This window comes from Balaenoptera acutorostrata, chromosome 10 (genome assembly GCF_949987535.1).
Source record: "Balaenoptera acutorostrata chromosome 10, mBalAcu1.1, whole genome shotgun sequence".
NCBI lineage: Eukaryota > Metazoa > Chordata > Mammalia > Artiodactyla > Balaenopteridae > Balaenoptera > Balaenoptera acutorostrata.
Window position 1 is genome coordinate 60,290,803 of NC_080073.1, and position 21,574 is coordinate 60,312,376.

At 35.6% G+C, this 21,574-nt stretch overlaps 1 protein-coding gene across 1 annotated transcript in view; it reads right to left on the reverse strand.

Moving 5' to 3' along the window:
- KHDRBS2 (KH RNA binding domain containing, signal transduction associated 2) overlaps positions 1–21,574 on the reverse strand; it is a 713,320-nt gene that overhangs the window by 51,431 nt on the left and 640,315 nt on the right. The window contains exon 7 of the mRNA XM_007186974.2: positions 17,329–17,411. Within this exon, the coding sequence (XP_007187036.1) occupies positions 17,329–17,411 (83 nt within the window). The remainder of the gene's footprint in view (positions 1–17,328; positions 17,412–21,574) is intronic.

The window sequence follows — 21,574 nt, forward strand, 5'->3', positions numbered from 1 at the left end:
TGAGCAGAAGATAGTTGCTTTAGGCAGAGCACACACTTTCCAGTTTACCGCAGGCTTATTGTAATACCTTGATAGTTACATACATTCATAAACATTCATGACCCCTTAAGTATGTTGATTAACTATCTGTTAAATATATTTCTTTCTTTTGGTGGAACTAAACTTCTTTATCTACCATGGAAGTCAGAATTTCATGTTGGGGTCTTTAACTCACCTTAACACTAGGCCTTTTGCCACACGTCAGGTCCTTCAAGAGTCTAAGGTGATCTAATACTACTCATTTCTGAAGCTCTGATTGTATGTGATTTGCCTAATACTTTCCTGTTTCCTGTTGAGGGGTGTCTACAGATCTAAACGAATTTACTGAGGAGAAATGCTGTCATGTCCTGATCTCAGTAAATGATTGAGCAGGTTTCAGTTACTAACTGGACACTTCTTTAAGTTCTTTTTTTAATGTATTAAAAAAAATTCTTTATCGAATTTGTTACAATATTGCTTCTGCTTTATGTTTTAGTTTTTTGCTGTGAGGTATGTGGGGTCTTAGCTCCCCGATCAGGGATGGAACCTGCACCCCCTGCATTGGAAGGTGAAGTCTTAACCACTGAACCAACAGGGAAGTCTCCCTTAAGTTCTATTGGGAAATTTGTCATTCAAATGACCAGGGAAAATGATTTTTCTAACTCTTCTTATTAGAGTTTTACAAAATATACCTTAATGTATATTTTTATTTTTTACTTATTTATTTTTAACATCTTTATTGGAGTGTAATTGTTTTACAATGGTGTCTTAGTTTCTAACAGAGTGAATCAGCTATACATATACATATAAACCCATATCTCCTCCCTCTTGAGTCTCCCTCCCACCCTCCCTATCCCACCCACTTAAGTGGTCACAAAGCACAGAGCTGATCTCCCTGTTCTATGCAGCTATGCGGCTCTGTGGCTGCTCCCCACTAGCTATCTATTTTACATTGGATAGTGTATATATCTCCATGCCACTTTATCACTTCATCCCAGTTTACCCTTCCCACTCCCCATGTCCTCAAGTCCATTCTCTACGTCTGCATCTTTATTCCTGTCCTGCCCCTAGGTTCAACAGAAGCATTATTACTTTTTTTTTTTTTTTAGATTCCATAAAAATGTATTAGCATATGGTATTTGTTTTTTTCTTTCTGACTTACTTCACTCAGTATGACAGACTCTAGGTCCATCCACCTCACTAGAAATAACTCAATTTCGTTTCTGTTTATGGCTGAGTAATGTTGCATTGTATATATGTGCCACATCTTTATCCATTCGGGAGATTAATCTTTTGTCAGTTGCTTCATTTGCAAATATTTTTTACCATTCTGAGGGTTGTCTTTTCATATTGTTTATGTTTCCTTTGTTGTGCAAAAACTTTTAAGTTTCATTAGGTCCCATTTATTTTTATTTTTATTTCCATTTCTCTAGGAGGTGGGTCAAAAGGATCTTGCTGTGATTCACGTCATGGAGTGTTCTGCCTATTTTTCCTCTAAGAGTTTTACAGTGTCTGGCTTTACATTTAAGTCTTTAATCCATTTTGAGATTACTTTTGTGTATGGTGTTAGGGAGTGTTCTAATTTCATTCTTTTACATGTAGCTGTCCAGTTTTCCCAGCACCACTTATTGAAGAGGCTGTCTTTTCTCCATTGTATATTCTTGCCTCTTTTATCAAAAATGAGGTGACCGGGCTTCCCTGGTGGCGCAGTGGTTGAGAATCTATCTGCCTGCCAATGCAAGGGACATGGGTTGAAGCCCTGGTCTGGGAAGATCCCACATGCCATGGAGCAACCTGGCCCGTGAGCCACAATTACTGAGCCTGCACATCTGGAGCCTGTGCTCCGCAGCAGGAGAGGCCACGATAGTGAGAGTCCCGCAGACCGCAATGAAGAGTGGCCCCCTCTTGCCACAACTAGAGAAAGCCCTCACACAGAAACGAAGACACAACACAGCCATAAATAAATAAATAAATAAATAAATAAATAAATAAATAAAAATTTTTTTAAAAAGTAGCCTGTTTAAAAAAAAAATGAGGTGACCATATGTGTCTGGGATTATCTCTGGGCTTTCTATGCTGTTCCATTGATCTATCTGTCTGTTTTTGTGCCAGTACCATACTGTCTTGAATACTGTAGCTTTATATTATAGTCTGAAGTCTGGGAGCCTGATTCCTCCAGCTCTGTCTTTCTTTTGCAAGATTGCTTTGGCTATTAGGGGTCTTTTGTGTTTCCATACAAATTGTGCAATTTTTTGTTCTAGTTCTGTGAAAAATGCCTTTGGTAGTTTGATAGGGATTGCATTGAATCTGTAGATTGCTTTGGGTAGTAGAGTCATTTTCACAATGTTGATTCTTCCAATCCAAGAACATGGTAATTCTCTCCATCTGTTTGTATCATCTTAAATTTCTTTCATTAGTGTCTTATACTTTTCTGCGTACAGGTCTTTTGTCTCCTTAGGTAGGTTTATTCCTAGGTATTTTATTCTTTTTATTGCAATGGTAAATGGGAGTTTCCTTAATTTCTCTTTCAGATTTTTCATCATTAGGGTATAGGAATGCAAGAGATTTCTGTGCATTAATTTTGTATCCTGCTAGTTTACCAAATTCATTGATTAGCTCTAGTAGTTTTCTGGTAGCAACTTTAGGATTCTCTATATATAGTATCATGTCATCTGCAAACAGTGACAGCTTTACTTCTTCTTTTCTGACTTGGATTCCTTTTATTTCTTTTTCTTCTCTGATTGCTGTGGCTAACACTTCCAAAACTATGTTGAATAATAGTGGTGAGAGTGGGCAACCTTGTCTTGTTCCTGATCTTAGAGGAAATGGTTTCAGTTTTTCACCATTGAGGATGATGTTGGCTGTGTGTTTGTCATACATGGCCTTTATTATGTTGAGGTAAGTTCCCTCTATGCTTACTTTCTGAAGGGCTTTTTTTTCATAAGTGGTGTTGAATTGTGTCAAAAGCTTGTTCTGCATCTATTGACATGATCATATGGTTTTTCTCCTTCAATTTGTTAATATGTGCATCACATTGATTGATTTCCATATATTGAAGAATCCTTGTATTCCTGAGATAAACCCCACTTGATCAAGGTGTATGATCCTTTTAATGTGCTGTTGGATTCTGTTTGCTAGTATTTGGTTGAGGAGTTTTGCGTCTATGTTCATCAGTGATATTGACCTGTAGTTTTCTTTCTTCGTGGCTTCTTTGTCTGGTTTTCGTATTAGGGTGATGTTGGCCTCGTAGAAGGAGTTTGGGAGTATTCCTCTCCCTTCTATATTTTGGAAGACTTTGAGAAGGATAGGTGTTAATCTTCACTAAATGTATGATAGAATTTGCCTTTGAAGCTATCTGGTCCTGGGCTTTTGTTTGTTGAAAGATTTTCAATCACAGTCTCAGTTTCAGTGCTTATGATTTGTCTGTTTATATTTTCTATTTCTTCCTGATTCAGTCTTGGAAGTTTGTGTTTTTCTAAGAATTTGTCCATGTCTTCCATATTGTCCATTTTATTGGCGTATAATTGCTTGTAGTAATCTCTCATGATCCTTTGTACTTCTGTAGTGTCAGTTTTTACTTTTCCTTTTTCATTTCTAATTCTATTGATATGAGTCTTCTCTCTTTTTTTCTTGATGAGTCTGGCTGATGGTTTGTCAATTTTGTTTATCTTCTCAAAGAACCAGCTTTTAGTTTGTTTGATCTTTGTTATTTGTTTCCTTCATTTCTGTTTCATTTATTTCTGATCTGCTCTTTATGATTTCTTTCCTTTTGCTAACTTCGGGGTTTTATTGTTCTTCTTTCTCTAGTTGCTTTAGGTGTAAGGCTAGGTTGTCTATTTGAGATGTTTCTTGTTTCTTGAGGTAGGATTGTATTGCTATAAACTTCCCTCTTAGAACTGCTTTTACTGCATCCCATAGGTTTTGTGTTGTTGTCTTTTCATTGTCATTTTTTTCTAGGCATCTTTTGATTTCCTCTTTATTTCTTCAGTGATCTCTTGGTTATTTAGTAGTGTATTGTTTAACATCCATGTGTTTGTATTTTTTACAGATTTTTTTCCTGTAATTGTATCTAGTCCCATAGCATTGTGGTTGGAAAAGATACTTGATACAATTTCTATTTTCTTAAATTTTCAAAGGCTTGATTTGTGACCCAAGATATGATCATCTATCCTGGAGAATGTTCCATGAGCACTTGAGAAGAAAGTGTATTCTGTTGTTTATAGATGAAATGTCTTATAAATATCAATTAAGTCCATCTTGCTTAATGTGTCATTTAAAGCTTGTGTTTCCTTATTTATTTTCATTTTGGATTATCTATCCATTGGTGAAAGTGGGGTATTAAAGTTCCCCTACTATGATTGTATTACTGTCAATTTCCCTTTATGACTGTTAGCATTTGCCTTATATATTGAGGTGGTCATATGTTGGGTGTATAAATATTTACAAGTGTGATATCTTCATCTTGGATTGATCCCTTGATCATTATGTAGTGTCCTTCTTTGTCTCTTGTAATAGTCTTTATTTTAAATCTATTTTGTCTGATACGAGAATTAGTACTCCAGCTTTCTTTGATTTCCTTTAGCATGGAATATCTTTTTCCATCCCCTCACTTTCAGTGTGTATGTCTCCCTAGGTCTCAAGTGGGTCTCTTGTAGACAGAATATATATGGGTCTTTTTTTGTATCCACCCAACCAGTCTATGTCCTTTGCTTGGAGCATTTAATCCATTTACAGTTAAGGTAGTTATCAATATGTATGTTCCTATTACCATTTTCTTAATTGTTCTGGGTTTGTTATTGTAGGTCTTTTCCTTCTCTTGTGTTTCCTGCCTACAGAAGTTACTTTAGGATTTGTTGTAAAGCTGGTTTGGTGGTGCTGAATTCTCTTAGCTTTTGCTTCTCTGTAAAGGTTTTAATTTCTCCATCAAATCTGAATGAGATTCTTGCTGGGAAGAGTAATCTTGGTTGTAGGTTTTTCTCTTTCATCCACTTTAAATATGTCCTGCCACTCCCTTCTGGCTTGCAGAGTTTCTGCTGAAAGATCAGCTGTTAAGCTTATTGGGATTCCATTGTTTGTTATTTGTTGCTTTTTCCTTGCTGCTTTTACTATTTTTCTTTGTATTTAATTTTTGATAATTTGATTAATATGTGTCTTGGTGTGTTTCTCCTTGGATTTATCCTGTATGGGACTCTCTGTGCTTCCTGGACTTGATTGACTATTTCCTTACCCATATTAGGGAAGTTTTAACTATAATCTCTTCAAATATTTTCTCAGTCCCTTTCTTTTTTTCTCTTCTTCTGGGACCCCTGTAATTCAAATGTTAGTGTGTTTAATGTAGTCCCAGAAGTCTCTGAGACTGTAATTAATTATTTTCTTTCTTATTTCTTTATTCTGCCCTGTGGTAGTTATTTCCACTATTTTATCTTCCAGGTCACTTAACTGGTCGTCTGCCTCAGTTATTCTGCTCTTGATTCCTTCTAGAGAATTTTAAATTTCTTTTATTGTGTTGTTCATCATTGTTTGTTTGCTCTTTAGTTCTTCTAGGTCCTTGTTAAACATTTCTTGCATTTTCTTCATTCTATTTCCAAGATTTGGATCATCTTTACTATCATTACTCTGAATTCTTTGTCAGGTAGACTGCCTATTTACTCTTCATTTGTTTAGTGTGATGGGTTTTTACCTTGCTCCTTCATCTGCTGTGTGTTTCTTACTCATCTCATTTTGCTTAACTTACTGTGTTTGGGGTCTCCGTTTCACAGGCTGCAGGTTAGTAGTTCCCGTTGTTTTTGGTGTCTGCCCCCAGTGGCTATGGTTGGTTCAGTAAGTTGTGTAGGTTTCCTTGTTGAGGGGACTGGTGCCTGTGTTCCGGTGGATGAGGCTGGATCTTGTCTTTCTGGTGGGCCACACTGCATCCAGTGGTGTGTTTTGGGGTGCCTGTGACCTTATTATGATTTTAGGCAGCCTCTCTGTTAATGGGTGTGGTTGTGCTCCTGTCTTGCTCATTGTTTGGTATAGGATGTCCAGCACTATAGCTTGCTGGTCGTTGAGTGGAGCTGGGTCTTAACGTTGAGATGGAGGTCTCTGGGAGACCTTTTGCCATGTGATATTTTGTGGAGTTAGGAGGTCTCTGGTGGACCGATGTCCTGAACTCGGCTCTCCCACCTCAGAGGCACAGGTCTGACACTTGGCTGGAGCACCAAGACCCTGTCAGCCACATGGCTCAGAAGGAAAGGGTGAAAAAAAGAAACAAAGAAAAAACTAAAATAAAGTAAAATAAACTTATTAAAATAAAAATTTAAAAATTATTAAAAATAAAAAAAAATTAAAAGAAAGAAAGAAAGAAAGGAGAGAACAACCAAACCAGTAAACAAATCCACCAATGATAAAAAGTGCTAAAAAATTTACTAAAACAAACAAAAAACAAACAAACAAAAAAAAACGGACAGACAGCACCCTAGGACAAATGCTAAAGCAAAGCTATACAGACAAAATCCCACAAAGAAGCAGACACATACACCCTCACAAAAAATAGAAAAAGGACAAAAATGTATATATCTATATATATATAAAAAAGGAGAGCAACCAAATCAATAAACAAATCTACCAATGTTAATAAACTCTAAATACTAAACTAAGATAAACTTAAAACCAGAACAAATTACATGCAGAAAGCAAACCCCAAGTCTACAATTGCTCCCAGAGTCCACCGTCTTGATTTTGGGGTGATTTGTTGTTTATTCGGGTATTCCAGAGATGCAGGGTACATTAAGTTGACTGTGGAGATTTAATCCACTTCTCCTGAGGCTGCTGGGAGAAATTTCCCTTTCTCTTATTTGTTCGCACAGCTCCTGTGGTTCAGCTTTGGATTTGGCCCCACCTATGCGTGTAGGTCACCTGAGGGTGTCTGTTCCCACCCAGACAGGACGCATTTAAAGGAGCAGCTGATTAGGGGGCTCTGGGTCACTCATGCCCCAGGGGGAGGGAGGGGCACGGAATGCAGGGCTAGCCTGCTGGGCACAGGCCAGTGTGACATTGCAACAGCCTGAGGTGTGCTGTGTGTTCTCCTGGGGAAGTTGTCCCTGGATCATGGGACCCTGACGGTGGTGGGCTACACAGGCTCCCAGGAGGGGGGGTGTGGATAGTGACCTGTCCTTGCACACAGGCTTCTTGGTGGCTGCAGCAGCAGCCTTAGCATTTCATGCCTGTCTCTGATGTCTGTCCTGGTAGCCGTGGCTCCCATCCGTCTCTGGAGCTAGTTTAGGCAGTGCTCTGAATCCCCTCTCCGCACGCACCCTGAAACAATGGTCTCTTGCCTCTTAGGCAGTTCCAAACTTTTTCCCGGACTCCCTCCTGGCTAGGTGTGGTGCACTAGCCCCCTTCAGGCTCTGTTCACGCAGCCAACCCCCGTCCTCTCCCTGGGATCTGACCTTCGAAGCCGGATCCCAAGCTCCCAGCCCCCACCTGCCCTGGCAGGTGAGCAGACAAGTCTCTCAGGCTGGTGAGTGCTGGTAAGCACTGATCCTCTGTGTGGGAATCTCTCCACTTTGCTCTCTGCACCCCTGTTGCTGCACTCTCCTCCATGGCTCCCCCTCCACCACCCCCCATCTCCACCAGTGAAGGGGCTTCCTAGTGTGTGGAAATTTTTCCTCCTTCACAGCTTCCTCCCAGAGGTGTAGGTCCCATCCCTATTCTTTTGTTTCTGTAGTTTCTTTTTTCTTTTGCCCTACCCAGGTACGTGGGCAGTTTCTTGCTTTTTGGGAAGTCTGAGGTCTTCTGCCAGCATTCAGTAGGTGTTCTGTAGGATTTGTTCCACATGTAGATGTATTTCTGATGTATTTGTGGGAAGAAAAATGATTTGCACCTCTTACTCCTCAGTCATCATGAAGGTCTCCCCTTAATGTATATTTTTAAATACAAGTTGACTATTTAGGCAAGCAGTTAAGATGTCATCAAAATTAACCTTAAATTAACAAAGAATCAACAAATACAATGAATGCCTAATGAATAATTTGAAGAAACCCATTGTTTCTTTCTAAAACTAACAGTTATCTTAGATACTTAAAACAAGTATGTCAAATGAGAATAACAAAAGAATAGTGTGTATCAAGAGCTGAATTCCCACTCTGTTAAGGTATCTTCAAACAATACCAAATCCACTATTTGTGCAGAGGTCTGTGGATGTGTGAGAAAGCCACAAACTGAACTAGTAGATTAACTGTGGGAAAATATCTCACATCCAATAACCATCTGTAAATTCAATCTCATCATTGACTATAGCTTGAGACATAAGAGAATTGAATTACAAAATGAGGGTGAATCACTTTATAGCAAGTTGTGACACAAATGAATAGGACAAGATGTTTTATTACAACTTTTATTAAATTACTGGGTAACTGCAGTGCCTTATATGTAAGTTTTCATTAGAAGTGTTTTTGTAGAATCTTAGTATCAAATACAAGGGCTCACATTAAACTTATCGCCTAAAATAAATAGTTAAGTAATTTCTTTTTGTTTTTTTTCCTGCCTAGACGTATCCTTTGGTCAGAGCCCTTTGAAAAGCATGCAGATAACTCACTACATTCCTGTTACATTATATTATATTCCCTCTGGATTGTTCAGGTATATAACAAGTCTGTTGAATCAATAAATCTATTTAGATTTTTCAGACAGTATTTATTAGTCTTTAAGTCTGAGGCCTCTGGAGTTAACAAATGTGATTTTGAAGCCAATGTTTACTACTTGAATGAACATGAGAAAGTCATTTAATATTTTTAAGCTTCAATTTTTCTCTGTCTCAAATGTTATTGCAAGGATTAAATGAGATAAATATCCTAAACAATTAGCATAGCAGCCAGCACAAAACTAATGCTAGTTACCATGAAATCATTAGGGCCAAGCAGCCTCTGAACAACAGAGCAGTGGTCCCCAATGTGGGGGCTCTGACCCTCAAGGAGCTAATTTGTGCCAGGGTGTCCAAGATGTTATCTCTTCACAAATATATATTTATATTTTCATGTATATGGTAACTTTTTTTAGTATAAATGTTTTCTCATTAATAAAATACAAATTAATTTAAAAGCACTGCTGTTTCCATAGCAAATGTATGTCATTTTTTATATCTTCAAGCAACTGACACTAATATGTACAATGACTGGTCGCTGAGGTTTGATAATTATTTTGGATGTTGTGCAGGACCTCTTTCCATTTGCCTTCCCACTTCCACCCTTCTCTCCAGCCTGCTCTGTACCTGGGATGACTAATGGCAACTCCATCTACTCAGTTTCTTGTCCTTTGCCTCCTAATGGGTTCAACCAATGGGAACAAAGTGAGGTCGGGGTATTAACTCCTGAAATTCCTCTTTGTGGGCTGGCCTCCGCTACGATTCTGTTTCAAAGGAGAGGCCTCTTTCTTTGTCAGAAGGCCTCTCTGACAGCTTTTTATCTTCCTTCCATTTCTAGTTTTTGGTGATAAACACATTGCCCCAGGGATACTAGCCCTGCGCACTATATTTTCCCTTGTGGTTTCCTTATACTCTGAAAAGAGTTCCATTATTAAACTCTCTTCAAATTATCTTAATTTAAGAGTCTCATTTTTCACCTGCTGTGTAGACCCTGACAGTGACAGATATTCCAAGAGAGTCTTCATTCTAGAAAACTTTGGGAACTACTGCCTTATATATGAGACGGACCTTTATATTTCCTCCCCTAGCACATTCCTCCATTAACCTAGAGAAGACAGGATTATTTTCCAGGTTGTGTGAGTCACACACCTGATTCATGTTTCGAGGGAAGTGAAGCCTTCCTTTTTGATATTTGCCTATTACAAATCTGCAGTTAGAAATTTACTTTGGAAAATTACAAATTCATAATATTTCACATCCAAGTTAAAATCCTGTAAGAATCAAAGATCAGAATTGGTCTTTTGACTTTAATTTGCAATATTACTATTTGTCTCTAAGTACATGAAAGTCACTTTTTTCTACGTTTATGATTTGGATTGGTATAGAGTCTTGCATTGAGAAGAAACAATTTGTTGGTAAAGGCTTGAGAATTTATGTGATTTTAGAAGATTGATCTCTGAAAATGTTAATGACTTTGAGCAGTACATAAAAAAAATAGGATATCAGAACATGAACAGAATTTAATATTTGGTCCAATTAAAGGTGTTGATCACAGGATGTAACTCTTCATAAGCCAAAGACTGCCCTGCAATTTGAAAGTTGCATAATAAACTCATCAGTCTATTTCTTTACTTTTTCTCCTCATAGACACAGAGCAAGAGAAAAAGATGGTCAGAGACACCTCATATCATTGTCATCTTTACCAGTCCTTAATGTGTCATTTAGTTGAGCTGCCTCCTAAGGAATTTTTAGCAAAATCCCTTTTCTGATCCATTTGAAATTTTCCACAACTATCAACACCTTACAAGACAACTGGGGATTAATTAAAGTTGTTATAGTTTCTGAACTCTAGGTGAACCTTTGTAGGGTTGTTACCTTGTGAACTTCCTTTAGACTCTCTATTAAAGATGAAATAATTATTCCATTTAGGCACCTGTCATATCCTACTTTATAATTTCCACAAATTCTGTATTCACTTGTGTTGACAAACTAGTCATTTAAAGGCCCTTTTATCTAAACATTTTTCCTTTTATCTCAGTTCTGCTAAGTCACACAAAACCTATTGTTTTACCTTCAAATTTCTAAATCAGCATTTCTTCTGATTTGACTACTTCAATGTCGAAATAATACTCACATTGTTTGTAAATGATGGAGAAGTTTTATGTTCACATATTTCTCTTTATTTCACTTCTTTAAAAGCTTTCTCCATTTCCCTCCATAAGTCCAAATAATACTTTAAAAAGTACAATTAAAGAACCATCACTTGAAAAAGAAAAAAATTCCATACTGATTCTTGTAGAAAATAAACTTTCTCTCACTTCTAATTCCTAATACTTGATTACTCTATAGTAGTTGTTTTACTTAATTTAAATATAAATGCAGCTTGCATATATGACTCCTCCACCAACAAATTATTAGGAGAAAATGTTAAAATATATTTAAAAATTGAAAAATATGTATTGTGACTGTATGGTGAGCATACTCTCTGGCACAAGTAATCATTTAATCAGTGCTTATTTAACTAAACTGTTATTTTTATCTTCTGTTGTCATAGTTGGATCAATAGAAGTAATCTAAAAGTAGATATTTAATTCATTATATAATAAATTTCTCAGTGTTTATCCATTTCTATTACAAATCAGTATTATATTTAAACATTTTTCCTCACAGAGTTTTCTGAAATAATAGTGCTAACTTCATTCATTCATTAATGCATTCATTTATTTTTTATTCATTTATTCAATAAATATTGAGAACCTATTGCATACCAGACAGTATCCTAGTATTGAGTATATGTTTTTACCAAAATAGGCATCTTATAATTATTATAATATAGAGTATTAGTATTATTGTAACTAACTGCATAACCTTCTTTCTTTATCCCTTCTGCTTTAGCACTAAGATACCTCAGAAATAAATATTTATTTTGTCAGTAAAAATGGTACATAAAATTCTGAATATTGTATTCTCTTTGAGCGATGAGGCGCTTATTTTTTTATCCCCATCATGTAGGTACATATTAGGTCCGACATTCATGCAGTCAATGATCATCTGTTCAGCACATACCCTATGAAAGCCTCAATGTTATGTGCTGTGAGGGACATGAGGGTGTATCAGACTGGGATTCTGGGCAAGTTAAGGATGACAAGGGACATATACACAAATGATCCCAACACAAGGCAGAAAAAGAAAGTGCCATGGAGAAATAAAGATATGATGCTGTTGGAATTCAGGGTAGAAACAGATTATTCACAAATATAGGATTAAGGAAAGACTTTCAGAAGAGTTGGTTTTTAAGGTGGGTTTAGGAGGATGGGAAGAATTTAGCTACAGAAAATTGAATGGATAAGAAAGGGAAAAGAGAAGGTAGCAGAGTGCATAGAAAATATAATTTTACATATAAATTATACTTCATTAAATCAAGATAAAATGGGTTTTCCAGATTATTCTATATCACCATTAAATTTTATACATAATTATGTTCAATTATCCTAGTATTCACTTTTCAAATATTCAAGATAAGTTATTGTAATCCCCAATTTTTTCTTAGGGTGGATCAAACCCAATTAAATCTAACCAGAATAAAGATGCAGAAAATTCCTCACTTTCAGAAAATTATTCCCAAATCTCTACAAATTGAATGTAGCTCTAAAGCTACATCAAGAAATGATTTGACTCTATTCTAGCAGTGCTTGTAGAGTGTGATAATTGTGTTTCTGCCAAATAGTTTCTGAAGCAAGTTACAAAACTTTATTATCACTATTTTTATGCACTAATATATAATGATGAGATAGAAATTTGATTGAAAATATTAGCAAATGTTTTAAATACATAGCCAATTTGCATACAGTACTCTATTAGTGTCTGTGATGTGATGCAAAACTTTCCTGCATCCTAAGTAACTGTGCTGTGTTCCAATATGTAACTGGAACACTTAAGAGAGCAGAAGCTCTTGGCTTATGATGTCTTTTTTATTTACCCTACTACAAAGTAACCAAAGACTCAAAGTAAAATGTTCATTTCCATAATGATATCTTAATTTATGCTGAGCTTTAAACGTATCTGTTCACATGACTTTTTTTTTTTTTTTTTTTTCTAATTGCCTAGGTTTCCCTAAATAGAATTCCCTTTCACCCCTTTCACTATGCTGTCCCTCAGGCCATGAAAAAATCACACTCATGCAATATGACGTGTAGATGTCCTACACTCCATAATGACCTTAAAGTGTTTCTTTCTTTGCCAGTTTCCTCCTCCAAATATTACTTAATGCATTCAAATCTCTTTGGGTGGCAATAAGTTGATCAGTAAATGGTCAATGCTATGATTTTGTTTTTGTGACAATTAGTCCTATTGGTTTCTGAGAATCACATATAGGGGAGAATCATTTAACTAATTATCACATGGATTCCTTTCCTATGAAATGTGTAACTTATTTTCAGAAAAAATACTTAGGCAATTGATTTTTCTAAAGATGTATATGCCAACTTTATTCATAATAACAAAATATAGGAATAACTCAAATGTCCTTCAACTGGTGAATGAGGAAACTGTGGTACCTCCATACAATGAAATGCTACACCATAATAAAAAGGAACAGAATACTAATACACACATCAACATGAATAGATATGGAATGCATAAGAAGCCAGACTGAAAATGCTACATTTTGCAATGCTTCTACTTATATGACATTCTAGAAAAGGCAAAACTGTAGTGACAAAAAGTGAATCATGTTTCCCAGGGCCTGGGGTGGAGAAAAAGTTGACTCTAAAGGGCAATAAGGAAACATTTGGGGCTGATTAAATAGCCCTATATCATAATTTTGGTGGTGGTTACATGATAGTTTGTATTGGCCAAACTTATACAACTGTATCCTAAATGGGCAAATTTTACCATATGTAAATTATACTTCAATAAATCTAAGTTTTAAAAAGTAAAAATTCATTAATATCACAAATTCTGAGTCTATATAAATTTATTCAATAATCTGAGATCCATCAAGAAAGGAAAGGAATTTTTTTTTTTGCTTTTTTCATTTGTAATTCACTTTTATCTTTGATGATCCTCCCCCACCATTTCCTTCATACCATATTTTATGAAAACATTTTTTTTTCTATATAAGGATTGCAGGTGGTTTGAACTCAAAAGTGAGGAAGAAGGGCTTGGAGAAATATGATTTTATAGACTGAATGTTTGTGTCCTCCCAAATTTCATATATTGAGTTTGTAGTTCACTTTAAATTTTTTTTTAATTTTCTACTGGAGTAGAGTTGATTAACAACATTGTGTTATTTTCAGGTGTACAGCAAAGTGATTCAGTTATACATATACTTATATCTATTCTTTTTCAAATTCTTTTCTCATTTAGGTTATTGCAGAATATTAAGCAGAGTTCCCTGTGCTATACAGCCTTGTTAGTTATCCATTTTAAATATAACAGTGTATACATGTCAACCCCAAACTCCCAATTTGTCCCTCCCACCCGTCCCCCCTGGTAACCATAAGTTCATTCTCTAAGTCTGTGAGTCTGTTTCTGTTTTGTAAATAAGTTTGTTTGTATCACTTTTTTTTAGATTCTGCATATAAGCGATATCATATGATATTTGTCTTTCTCTGTCTGACATACTTCACTTAGTATGATAATCTCCAGGTCTATCCATGTTGATGCAAATGACATTATTTCTTTCTTTTTAATGGCTGAGTAATATTCCATTGTGTATATGTACCATACCTTCTTTATCCATTCATCTGTCATTGGACATTTAGGTTGACTCCATGTCTTGGCTATTGTAAACAGTGCTGCCATGAATATTGGGTTGCAAGTATCCTTTCAAACCATGGTTTTCACTAGATATATGCCCAGGAGTGTTGCTGGATCATATGGTAGCTCTATTTTTAGTTTCTTAAGGAACTTCCATAATGTTATAGTGGCTTCACCAATTTACATTCCCACCACAAGTGTAGGAGGGTTCCATTTTCTCCACACCCTCTCCAGCATTTATTGTTTGTAGACTTTTTGATGATGGCCATTCTGACCTGTGTGAAGTGATACCTCATTGTAGTTTTTTTTTTTAATTAATTAATATATTTATTTATTTATTTTTGGCTGTGTTGGGTCCTCATTTTTCTGTGTGAGGGTTTTCTCTAGTTGTGGCAAGTGGGGGCCACTCTTCATTGCAGTGTGTGGGTCTCTCACTATTGTGGCCTCTTTTGTTGCGGAGCACAGGCTCCAGACACACAGGCTCAGTAGTTGTGGTTCATGGGCCTAGTTGCTCCACGGCATGTGGGATCTTCCCAGACCAGGGCTTGAACCCATGTCCCCTTCATTGGCAGGCAGATTCTCAACCACTGTGCCACCAGGGAAACCCCCTCATTGTAGTTTTGATATGCATTTCTCTAATAATTAGTGATGTTGAGCATCTTTTCATTTGCCTGTCGGCCATTTGTATGTCTTCTTTGGAGAAATGTCTATTTAGGTCTTCTGCCCATTTTTTAATTGGGTTGTTTGTTTTTTTGATATTGAGCTGTTTGTAAATTTTGGAGCTTAATCTCTTGTTGCTCACTTCATTTGCAAATATTTTCTCCCATTCTGTGGGTTGTTGTTTCATTTTGTTTATGGTTTCTTTTGCTGTGTAAAAGCTTTTAAGTTTCATTAGATACCATTTGTTTATTCTTGTTTTTATTTCCCTTACTCTAGGAAATAGATGGAAAAAGATATTGCTGTGATTTATGTCATATAGTGTTCTGCCTATATTTTCCTCTAAGAGTTTTATAGTATCTGGTCTTACATTTATGTCTTTGTTCCATTTTGAGTTTATTTTTGTGTATGGTGTTAAAGAATGTTCTAATTTCATTCTTTTACATGTAGCTGTCCAGTTTTCCCAGCACCATTTACTGAAGAGACTGTCTTTTCTCCATTTTCTCCATAGTCTTGCCTCCTTAGTTGTAGATTAGTTGACCATAGGTGCATGGATTTATTTCTGGGCTTTCTATCCTGTTCTATTGATCTATGTTTCAGTTTTTGTGCCAGTACTATCCTCTTTTGATGACTGTAGCTTTGTAGTATAATCTGAAGTCACACAACCTGATTCCTCCAGCTCGATTTTTCTTTCTCAAGATTGCTTTGGCTATTTGAGGTCTTTTGTGTCTCCATACAAATTTTAAGATTTTTTTTAATATTGATTCTTCCAATCCAAGAACATGGTATATCTTTCCATCTGTTTGTGTCATCATCAATTTCTTTCATCAGCCTCTTATAGTTTTCTGAGTACAGGTCTTTTGCCTCCTTTGGGAGGTTTATTCCTAGGCATTTTATTCTTTTTGATTCAATGATAAGTGGGATTGTTTCTTTAATTTCTCTTTCTGATCTTTCATTCTTAGTGTATAGAAATGCAACAGATTTCTGTGTATTAATTTTGTATCCTGCAACATTACCAAATTCATTGATGAGCTCTAGTAGTTTACTGGTAGCGTCTTTCGGATTTTCTATATATCTGATGATGTCATCTGCAAACAGTGACAGTTTTACTTCCTTTCCAGTTTGGATTCCCTCTATTTCCGTTTCTTCTCTGATTGCCAGGGCTAGGACTTCCAAAACTATGTTGAATAAAAGTGGTGAGAGTGGACATTCTTGTCTTGTTCCTGATCTTGGAGGAAATGCTTTCAGCTTTTCACCATTGAGTATGATGTTAGCTGTAGGTTTGTCATATATGGCCTTTATTGTGTTGAGGTAGGTTCCTTCTATGCCCACGTTCTGGAGAGTTATTATCATAAATGGATGTTGAATTTTGTCAAAAACTTTTTCTGCATCTATTGAGAGGATCATATGGTTTTTATTCCTTAATTTGTTAATATGGTGTATCACATTGATTGATTTGTGTATACTGAAGATTCCTTGCATTCCTGGGATATATCCCACTTGATCATGGTGTATGATTCTTTTAATGTATTGTTGGATTTGCTTTGCTAGTATTTTGTAGAGGATTTTTGCATCTATGTCCATCAGTGATATTGGCCTGTAATTTTCTTTTTTTGTGGTATCTTTGTCTGGTTTTGGTATCAGAGTGATGGTGGCCTCCAGAATGAGCTTGGGAGTGATCCTTCCTCGAGATTTTTTGGAATAGTTTCAGAAGGATAGGTGTTAACTGTTCTCTAAATGTTTGATAGAATTTGCCTGTGAAGCTGTCTGGTCCTGGACTTTTGTTTGTTGGAAGTTTTTAAATCACAGTTAAGAAAGGAAAGGAATTCTTGATTCCATATGTTTTAAGAATTTTCTTTTCAGAGCACCAATAACATTTCCCTAGCTTTTGTTTTAAAAATGAAAATTATGTTTCTGGGGAAAAAATCCACACTGAACAAGTGCCTTGTTTTTATTGTTATCTTAATTATGAATTCACTAAAATAATCTCTAAAAATAACAGTATTTTTATTAAATACAAGCTTGTTCAATGAGTTGATTGGTTATGATAATCATCTAGTCTTAAAAGAACACACTACTATTTCATTATTAGCAATTGCAAGATTATTATATTTTACCTCTCACAGTCTAGTAAGCAACTGAATAATTCAGAAGGGCAATGAATAAACCCAGTGCTAGAAACTTTCACATAATGTAACTGATATTCAGATACAAGAAACAAAATAGCAGAATTAGAAATCATCCTGAGAAGGATGTGTTAACGTATACCTTACCTTTGTGCTTGGGTGGCATAGCTATTGTCATAAGTCTCATATGTCTGGTCATCGTATTCACCCCCATAGCCATCATCATAACCCTGAGGCAGAAAATGGTAGAAAGATGGATTAGCAATCAATTTAAGCAACTATGATCTGTTTTTGATTAATGAGATTTTATATAAGGTGACCTTACTTTAGTTTTTATGTGTGGTTACTCTGCATCATATTTTACTAGATTAACAATTTCCATACAACACTGAATAAATCTATCAGATTTTAATATTTAATCATTAAACTCAGCATATCATTGAAGTAACAATACCTACTCCTGGATTTATTTAGAATTTTGAGCAATACTAATGAAAACAATTTTAAAATTTCAAAATATATTTTTTTGAAAAACTATGAGTAGATAAGAATAATTATGATAACCTAATGGTGATACTAATCTATTTGTTACAACCCTACTGGGATTTTTTTCTTCCTTAATAATAATCATAATCATAATTAAGATTGTAACTAAAATCTGGATTCCTCAGTAAAGAAGATGTAGTAATTATCGTTTGAAAAAAAGAAAGGGAAAAAGTAAAGAAGAAAAGAAGGAAGAAAGAAAGAAAAGGGAAAAGGAAGGAAGAGAGGAAGGAAAAGGAAAAAGAACTGAAATAAAGACTTTTTACTTTGTTGTGCATTCTATGGCTTTTAAATCTCATGAGTAAAATTATGTTGTGTGGTGGTTTAATTATCTGACTAAATTCATGCTAACAAAGTTAAAGCAGATTTGTGATTCTAGAATGTGCAAGCAAGGTAGCAAATATACATTCCAGTTATACATTGCTCTACAAGTGATTTAGTTTTATTTCCCTTTGTGGTCATCAACTTTATTCTACATCATAGCCATCCATCTTGATTACTCTCACCTTCTGAGAAAACCTTTAGCTTTTCTGCTTCTGGATCTTTGCTGCTGTATCACTTTCCTTGGAATGTACTTCCATCCCACCCTACCAATTCTATAACTCCATTTCAGTCTGGAGGCTTGCAAATCTCACTCCTTATTGTGTTCAGAAATTTAAACAGAAAAAAGTGCAGATGTGAAAGTTTCCACATTAATTTTGACTAAGACTTTTGAGTCCATTTAATCTGAAGACAAATATTTTTCATCAACTTAAGGAAGTTTTAAAAATATTACTTCTTTATTACTTCCACATCTGGTTTACCTGTTATATAATGCTATTTTGAGATTTTCTGTCTAACCTCATTTTCTTGTATTTTTCCATTAATGATTTCCATTTCATCATATTTTTGCTCTGCAGTATGGAACAGTTTCTCCATTTGATCTTTGAATGTTCTAATTAAGTTTCTATTGATTTTTTTTAAAAAAATCTAAAGTTAATTTTTGTATATGAAAATATTGGATACAGATTATTTTAAAATAGTACTGAAAGGTTTATGTTCAAAAATCAGCAGTTACTTGTCTTGTCCCTCTCCAAATTCCAGTTCTCATTTAGCATTTTTATCTATTATTTTAGTAGTATTTTAGCATTTATTTTTGTGTTATTAAGTAATATGTTTAAATTTATGTTGTTTGATTTATGAATTTTAGTGGTCTTTCTATTGACTGGCCATTCATGTTGTGAAGGATTTAGTTCTATTGTAGACTCCTCTCAATATGTCTCCCTATAACTGTCTTCCTAATATAGTTTCATCATAATTTTTCATTAACTAGTAGATGTCTACCTTGTTACTGAGTAATAAATAATTATTATTCATAAATGATCAAAATAGATTAGTATAATTCTGTTTTATTTTCATATCTTTTTGTTTCTCCTAAAGTTAGTAATTGCTCATTCACTTTATTATTTTCTTGCTTTTCTATATTAGAATTATTTGTCTTCTATTGTCCCAATAGTTATCCTAATCTATCAATATTTCCAAATATTCCAAAACATCAGATAATCTCTCACTTCCTTTTGTGCTTCACAGAGACCAACTCCCACAGGAGTTGGTCTAGACTGGTCTAGACTGCTGAACTCCTAAGCCTGAAGGCAGAGTAGTTTTTCTCAAACCTCCCACCCACCACTGTTTGCGTGGAATTCCCTTTTACCAAATTCCATCTTCTGCTTGTTCTCATTTCTTCCTGAAACATCTCTTCTAGTAAACTCTATTAAGAGGTATATTGGAGAGAAATATTTACATTCTCTCTCTCTCTTTCTCTCTCTCCTCTTTAGCTACACTCTCCCTCCATACCTAGCTTTTATATTTTACCTTTATGGGTGAAGAATTTAAATTATATGGAAAAGTTAAATAATAGTGCAATGAATTCATCTACTCTTCATCTACATATGCCAATTTTGTCCCACCTACATTATCTCACTATATATATGTATGTATATATATATGTGTGTGTGTGTATGTATATATATTCTAAGACGTGTGTAAGTCTGCTCCAGAAATATATTTCATCACTAAATAGCTCAGCTTGCATCTCCTGAGTATAAGGATATGCTCCTACATAGATACAATATTATTACTCCCTCAAAAAAGCTCACAATAATTTCATAATATCATTTACTGCAAAGTCCATAGTTAAAGTTCTGTTATTGTCAAAAACAGGACTTTTATAGCTATTTTTTAAAATTAATTGATTTATTTATTTTTGGCCTTGTTGGGTCTTCGTTGCTGCACGCTGGCTTTCTCTGGTTGTGGTGAGTGGGGGCTACTCTTGGTTGCAGTGTGTAGACTTCTCACTGCGGTGGCTTCTCTTGTTGCGGAGCACGGGCTCTAGGTGCACGGGCTTCAGTGGTTGTGGCTCGTGGGCTCTAGAGCACAGGCTCAGTAGTTGTGGTGAAGGGCTTTGTTGCTCTGTGGCATATGGGATCTTCCTGGACCAGGGCTCGAGCCCGTGTCCCCTGCATTGGCAGGCGGATTCTTAACCACTGAGCCACCAGGGAAGCTCCTATTTTTTTTTAATCAGAATCCAATCAAGATTCATGAATTGCATTTAATCATTATATCTGTTTAGTCTTTTTGAAACTAGCATAGTCTTCCAGCCTTTTATTGCTTTTCATAACACTAACTTTTTGAGTAGTCTGGACCAGTCTTTTTGCAGACTGTCCCACATTCTGAATTTGTCTGATTATTCTCATAATTACATTCCCACTGAATAGTTTTGAAAGAACACTACATATGTGATATTGTGCTGAACATTTACAAATTTTAAAATTCTAGCTCCACACGACTGATTGGTTGAGTATAACAGTTTAGGCTGAAAATTATTTTCAATCAAAATTTTTAGGGCTTTGATTCAATGTTTTCTATCATTACATACCTGTGGTCTTGAGAATTCCTGCTACTTGTATGTGACCTAGTTTTGTTTTGTCTCATTTTATTTTTTCCGTTTCTAGATGTTTTTACATTTTTTCTCTGATGTTTTGAAATTTCCCAATGCTGTGCCCATGTGTGTGCATTTCCTTTTATTCCTTGTGCTGGGTACTTAATAAGCTCTCTCCATCTGGAAGCTTATACTCTCCATTCCTGGGAAGTGCTTCATTTTTCTTCTCACTTTCTAGAACTCTCACTAGTGAGATGTTGGATCTTCTGGATTGGTGCATTCATTTTATCTTTATGTCCTATGTGATCTCTCTTATTTTTTATTTTACTAATGGGAGAATTCTATAAATTCATCTTCCAACCATTCTATAAAATATCCACACATATGTTCTAATAGCTATTAGGGTGTGGAGAGGAGATTTCCTTGTATCAGCATCCTATCCTCATCCCAAGGCCTCATCTCCTCTCGGGTAGAATAAGAGTTAACATCGCAGTTAGAATTCTCAGTGCTGCAACTGGCAGCGCCTGTTCCCAGCTCTCTTTCCTGGTCGTCCACCTGGCTCTGTAACTGGGGGATTAATGGTATTTGCCACACGCGTCTCTTTTCTAACACCCAGGCTATTGTTCCTCTGCCAAGTTTGTAAAAATTTAGCTTCATTCATCTCCACGTCCTACTCAGGACTCAAGAGCTCTAACTTCCAACAGGAGGCAAGCAAGTTTTGCTTTGTCTTCTTCCTTTTTTTTTTTTTTTTTTTTTTGCTGTGTGTTTGTGTTCTATAGCAAAGGGATAGAATAGCCATGGGGTGGCAGGTGCAGGTCTTTGAGACCTTCAGCCTCCTGAATTCCCTTCCTTTCTCCTATTTCTATCTGTTAAAATACTACTGATTTCTAAAGGCCATTTACATTACATGATTTCAGGAAGATTTTCCTGCTT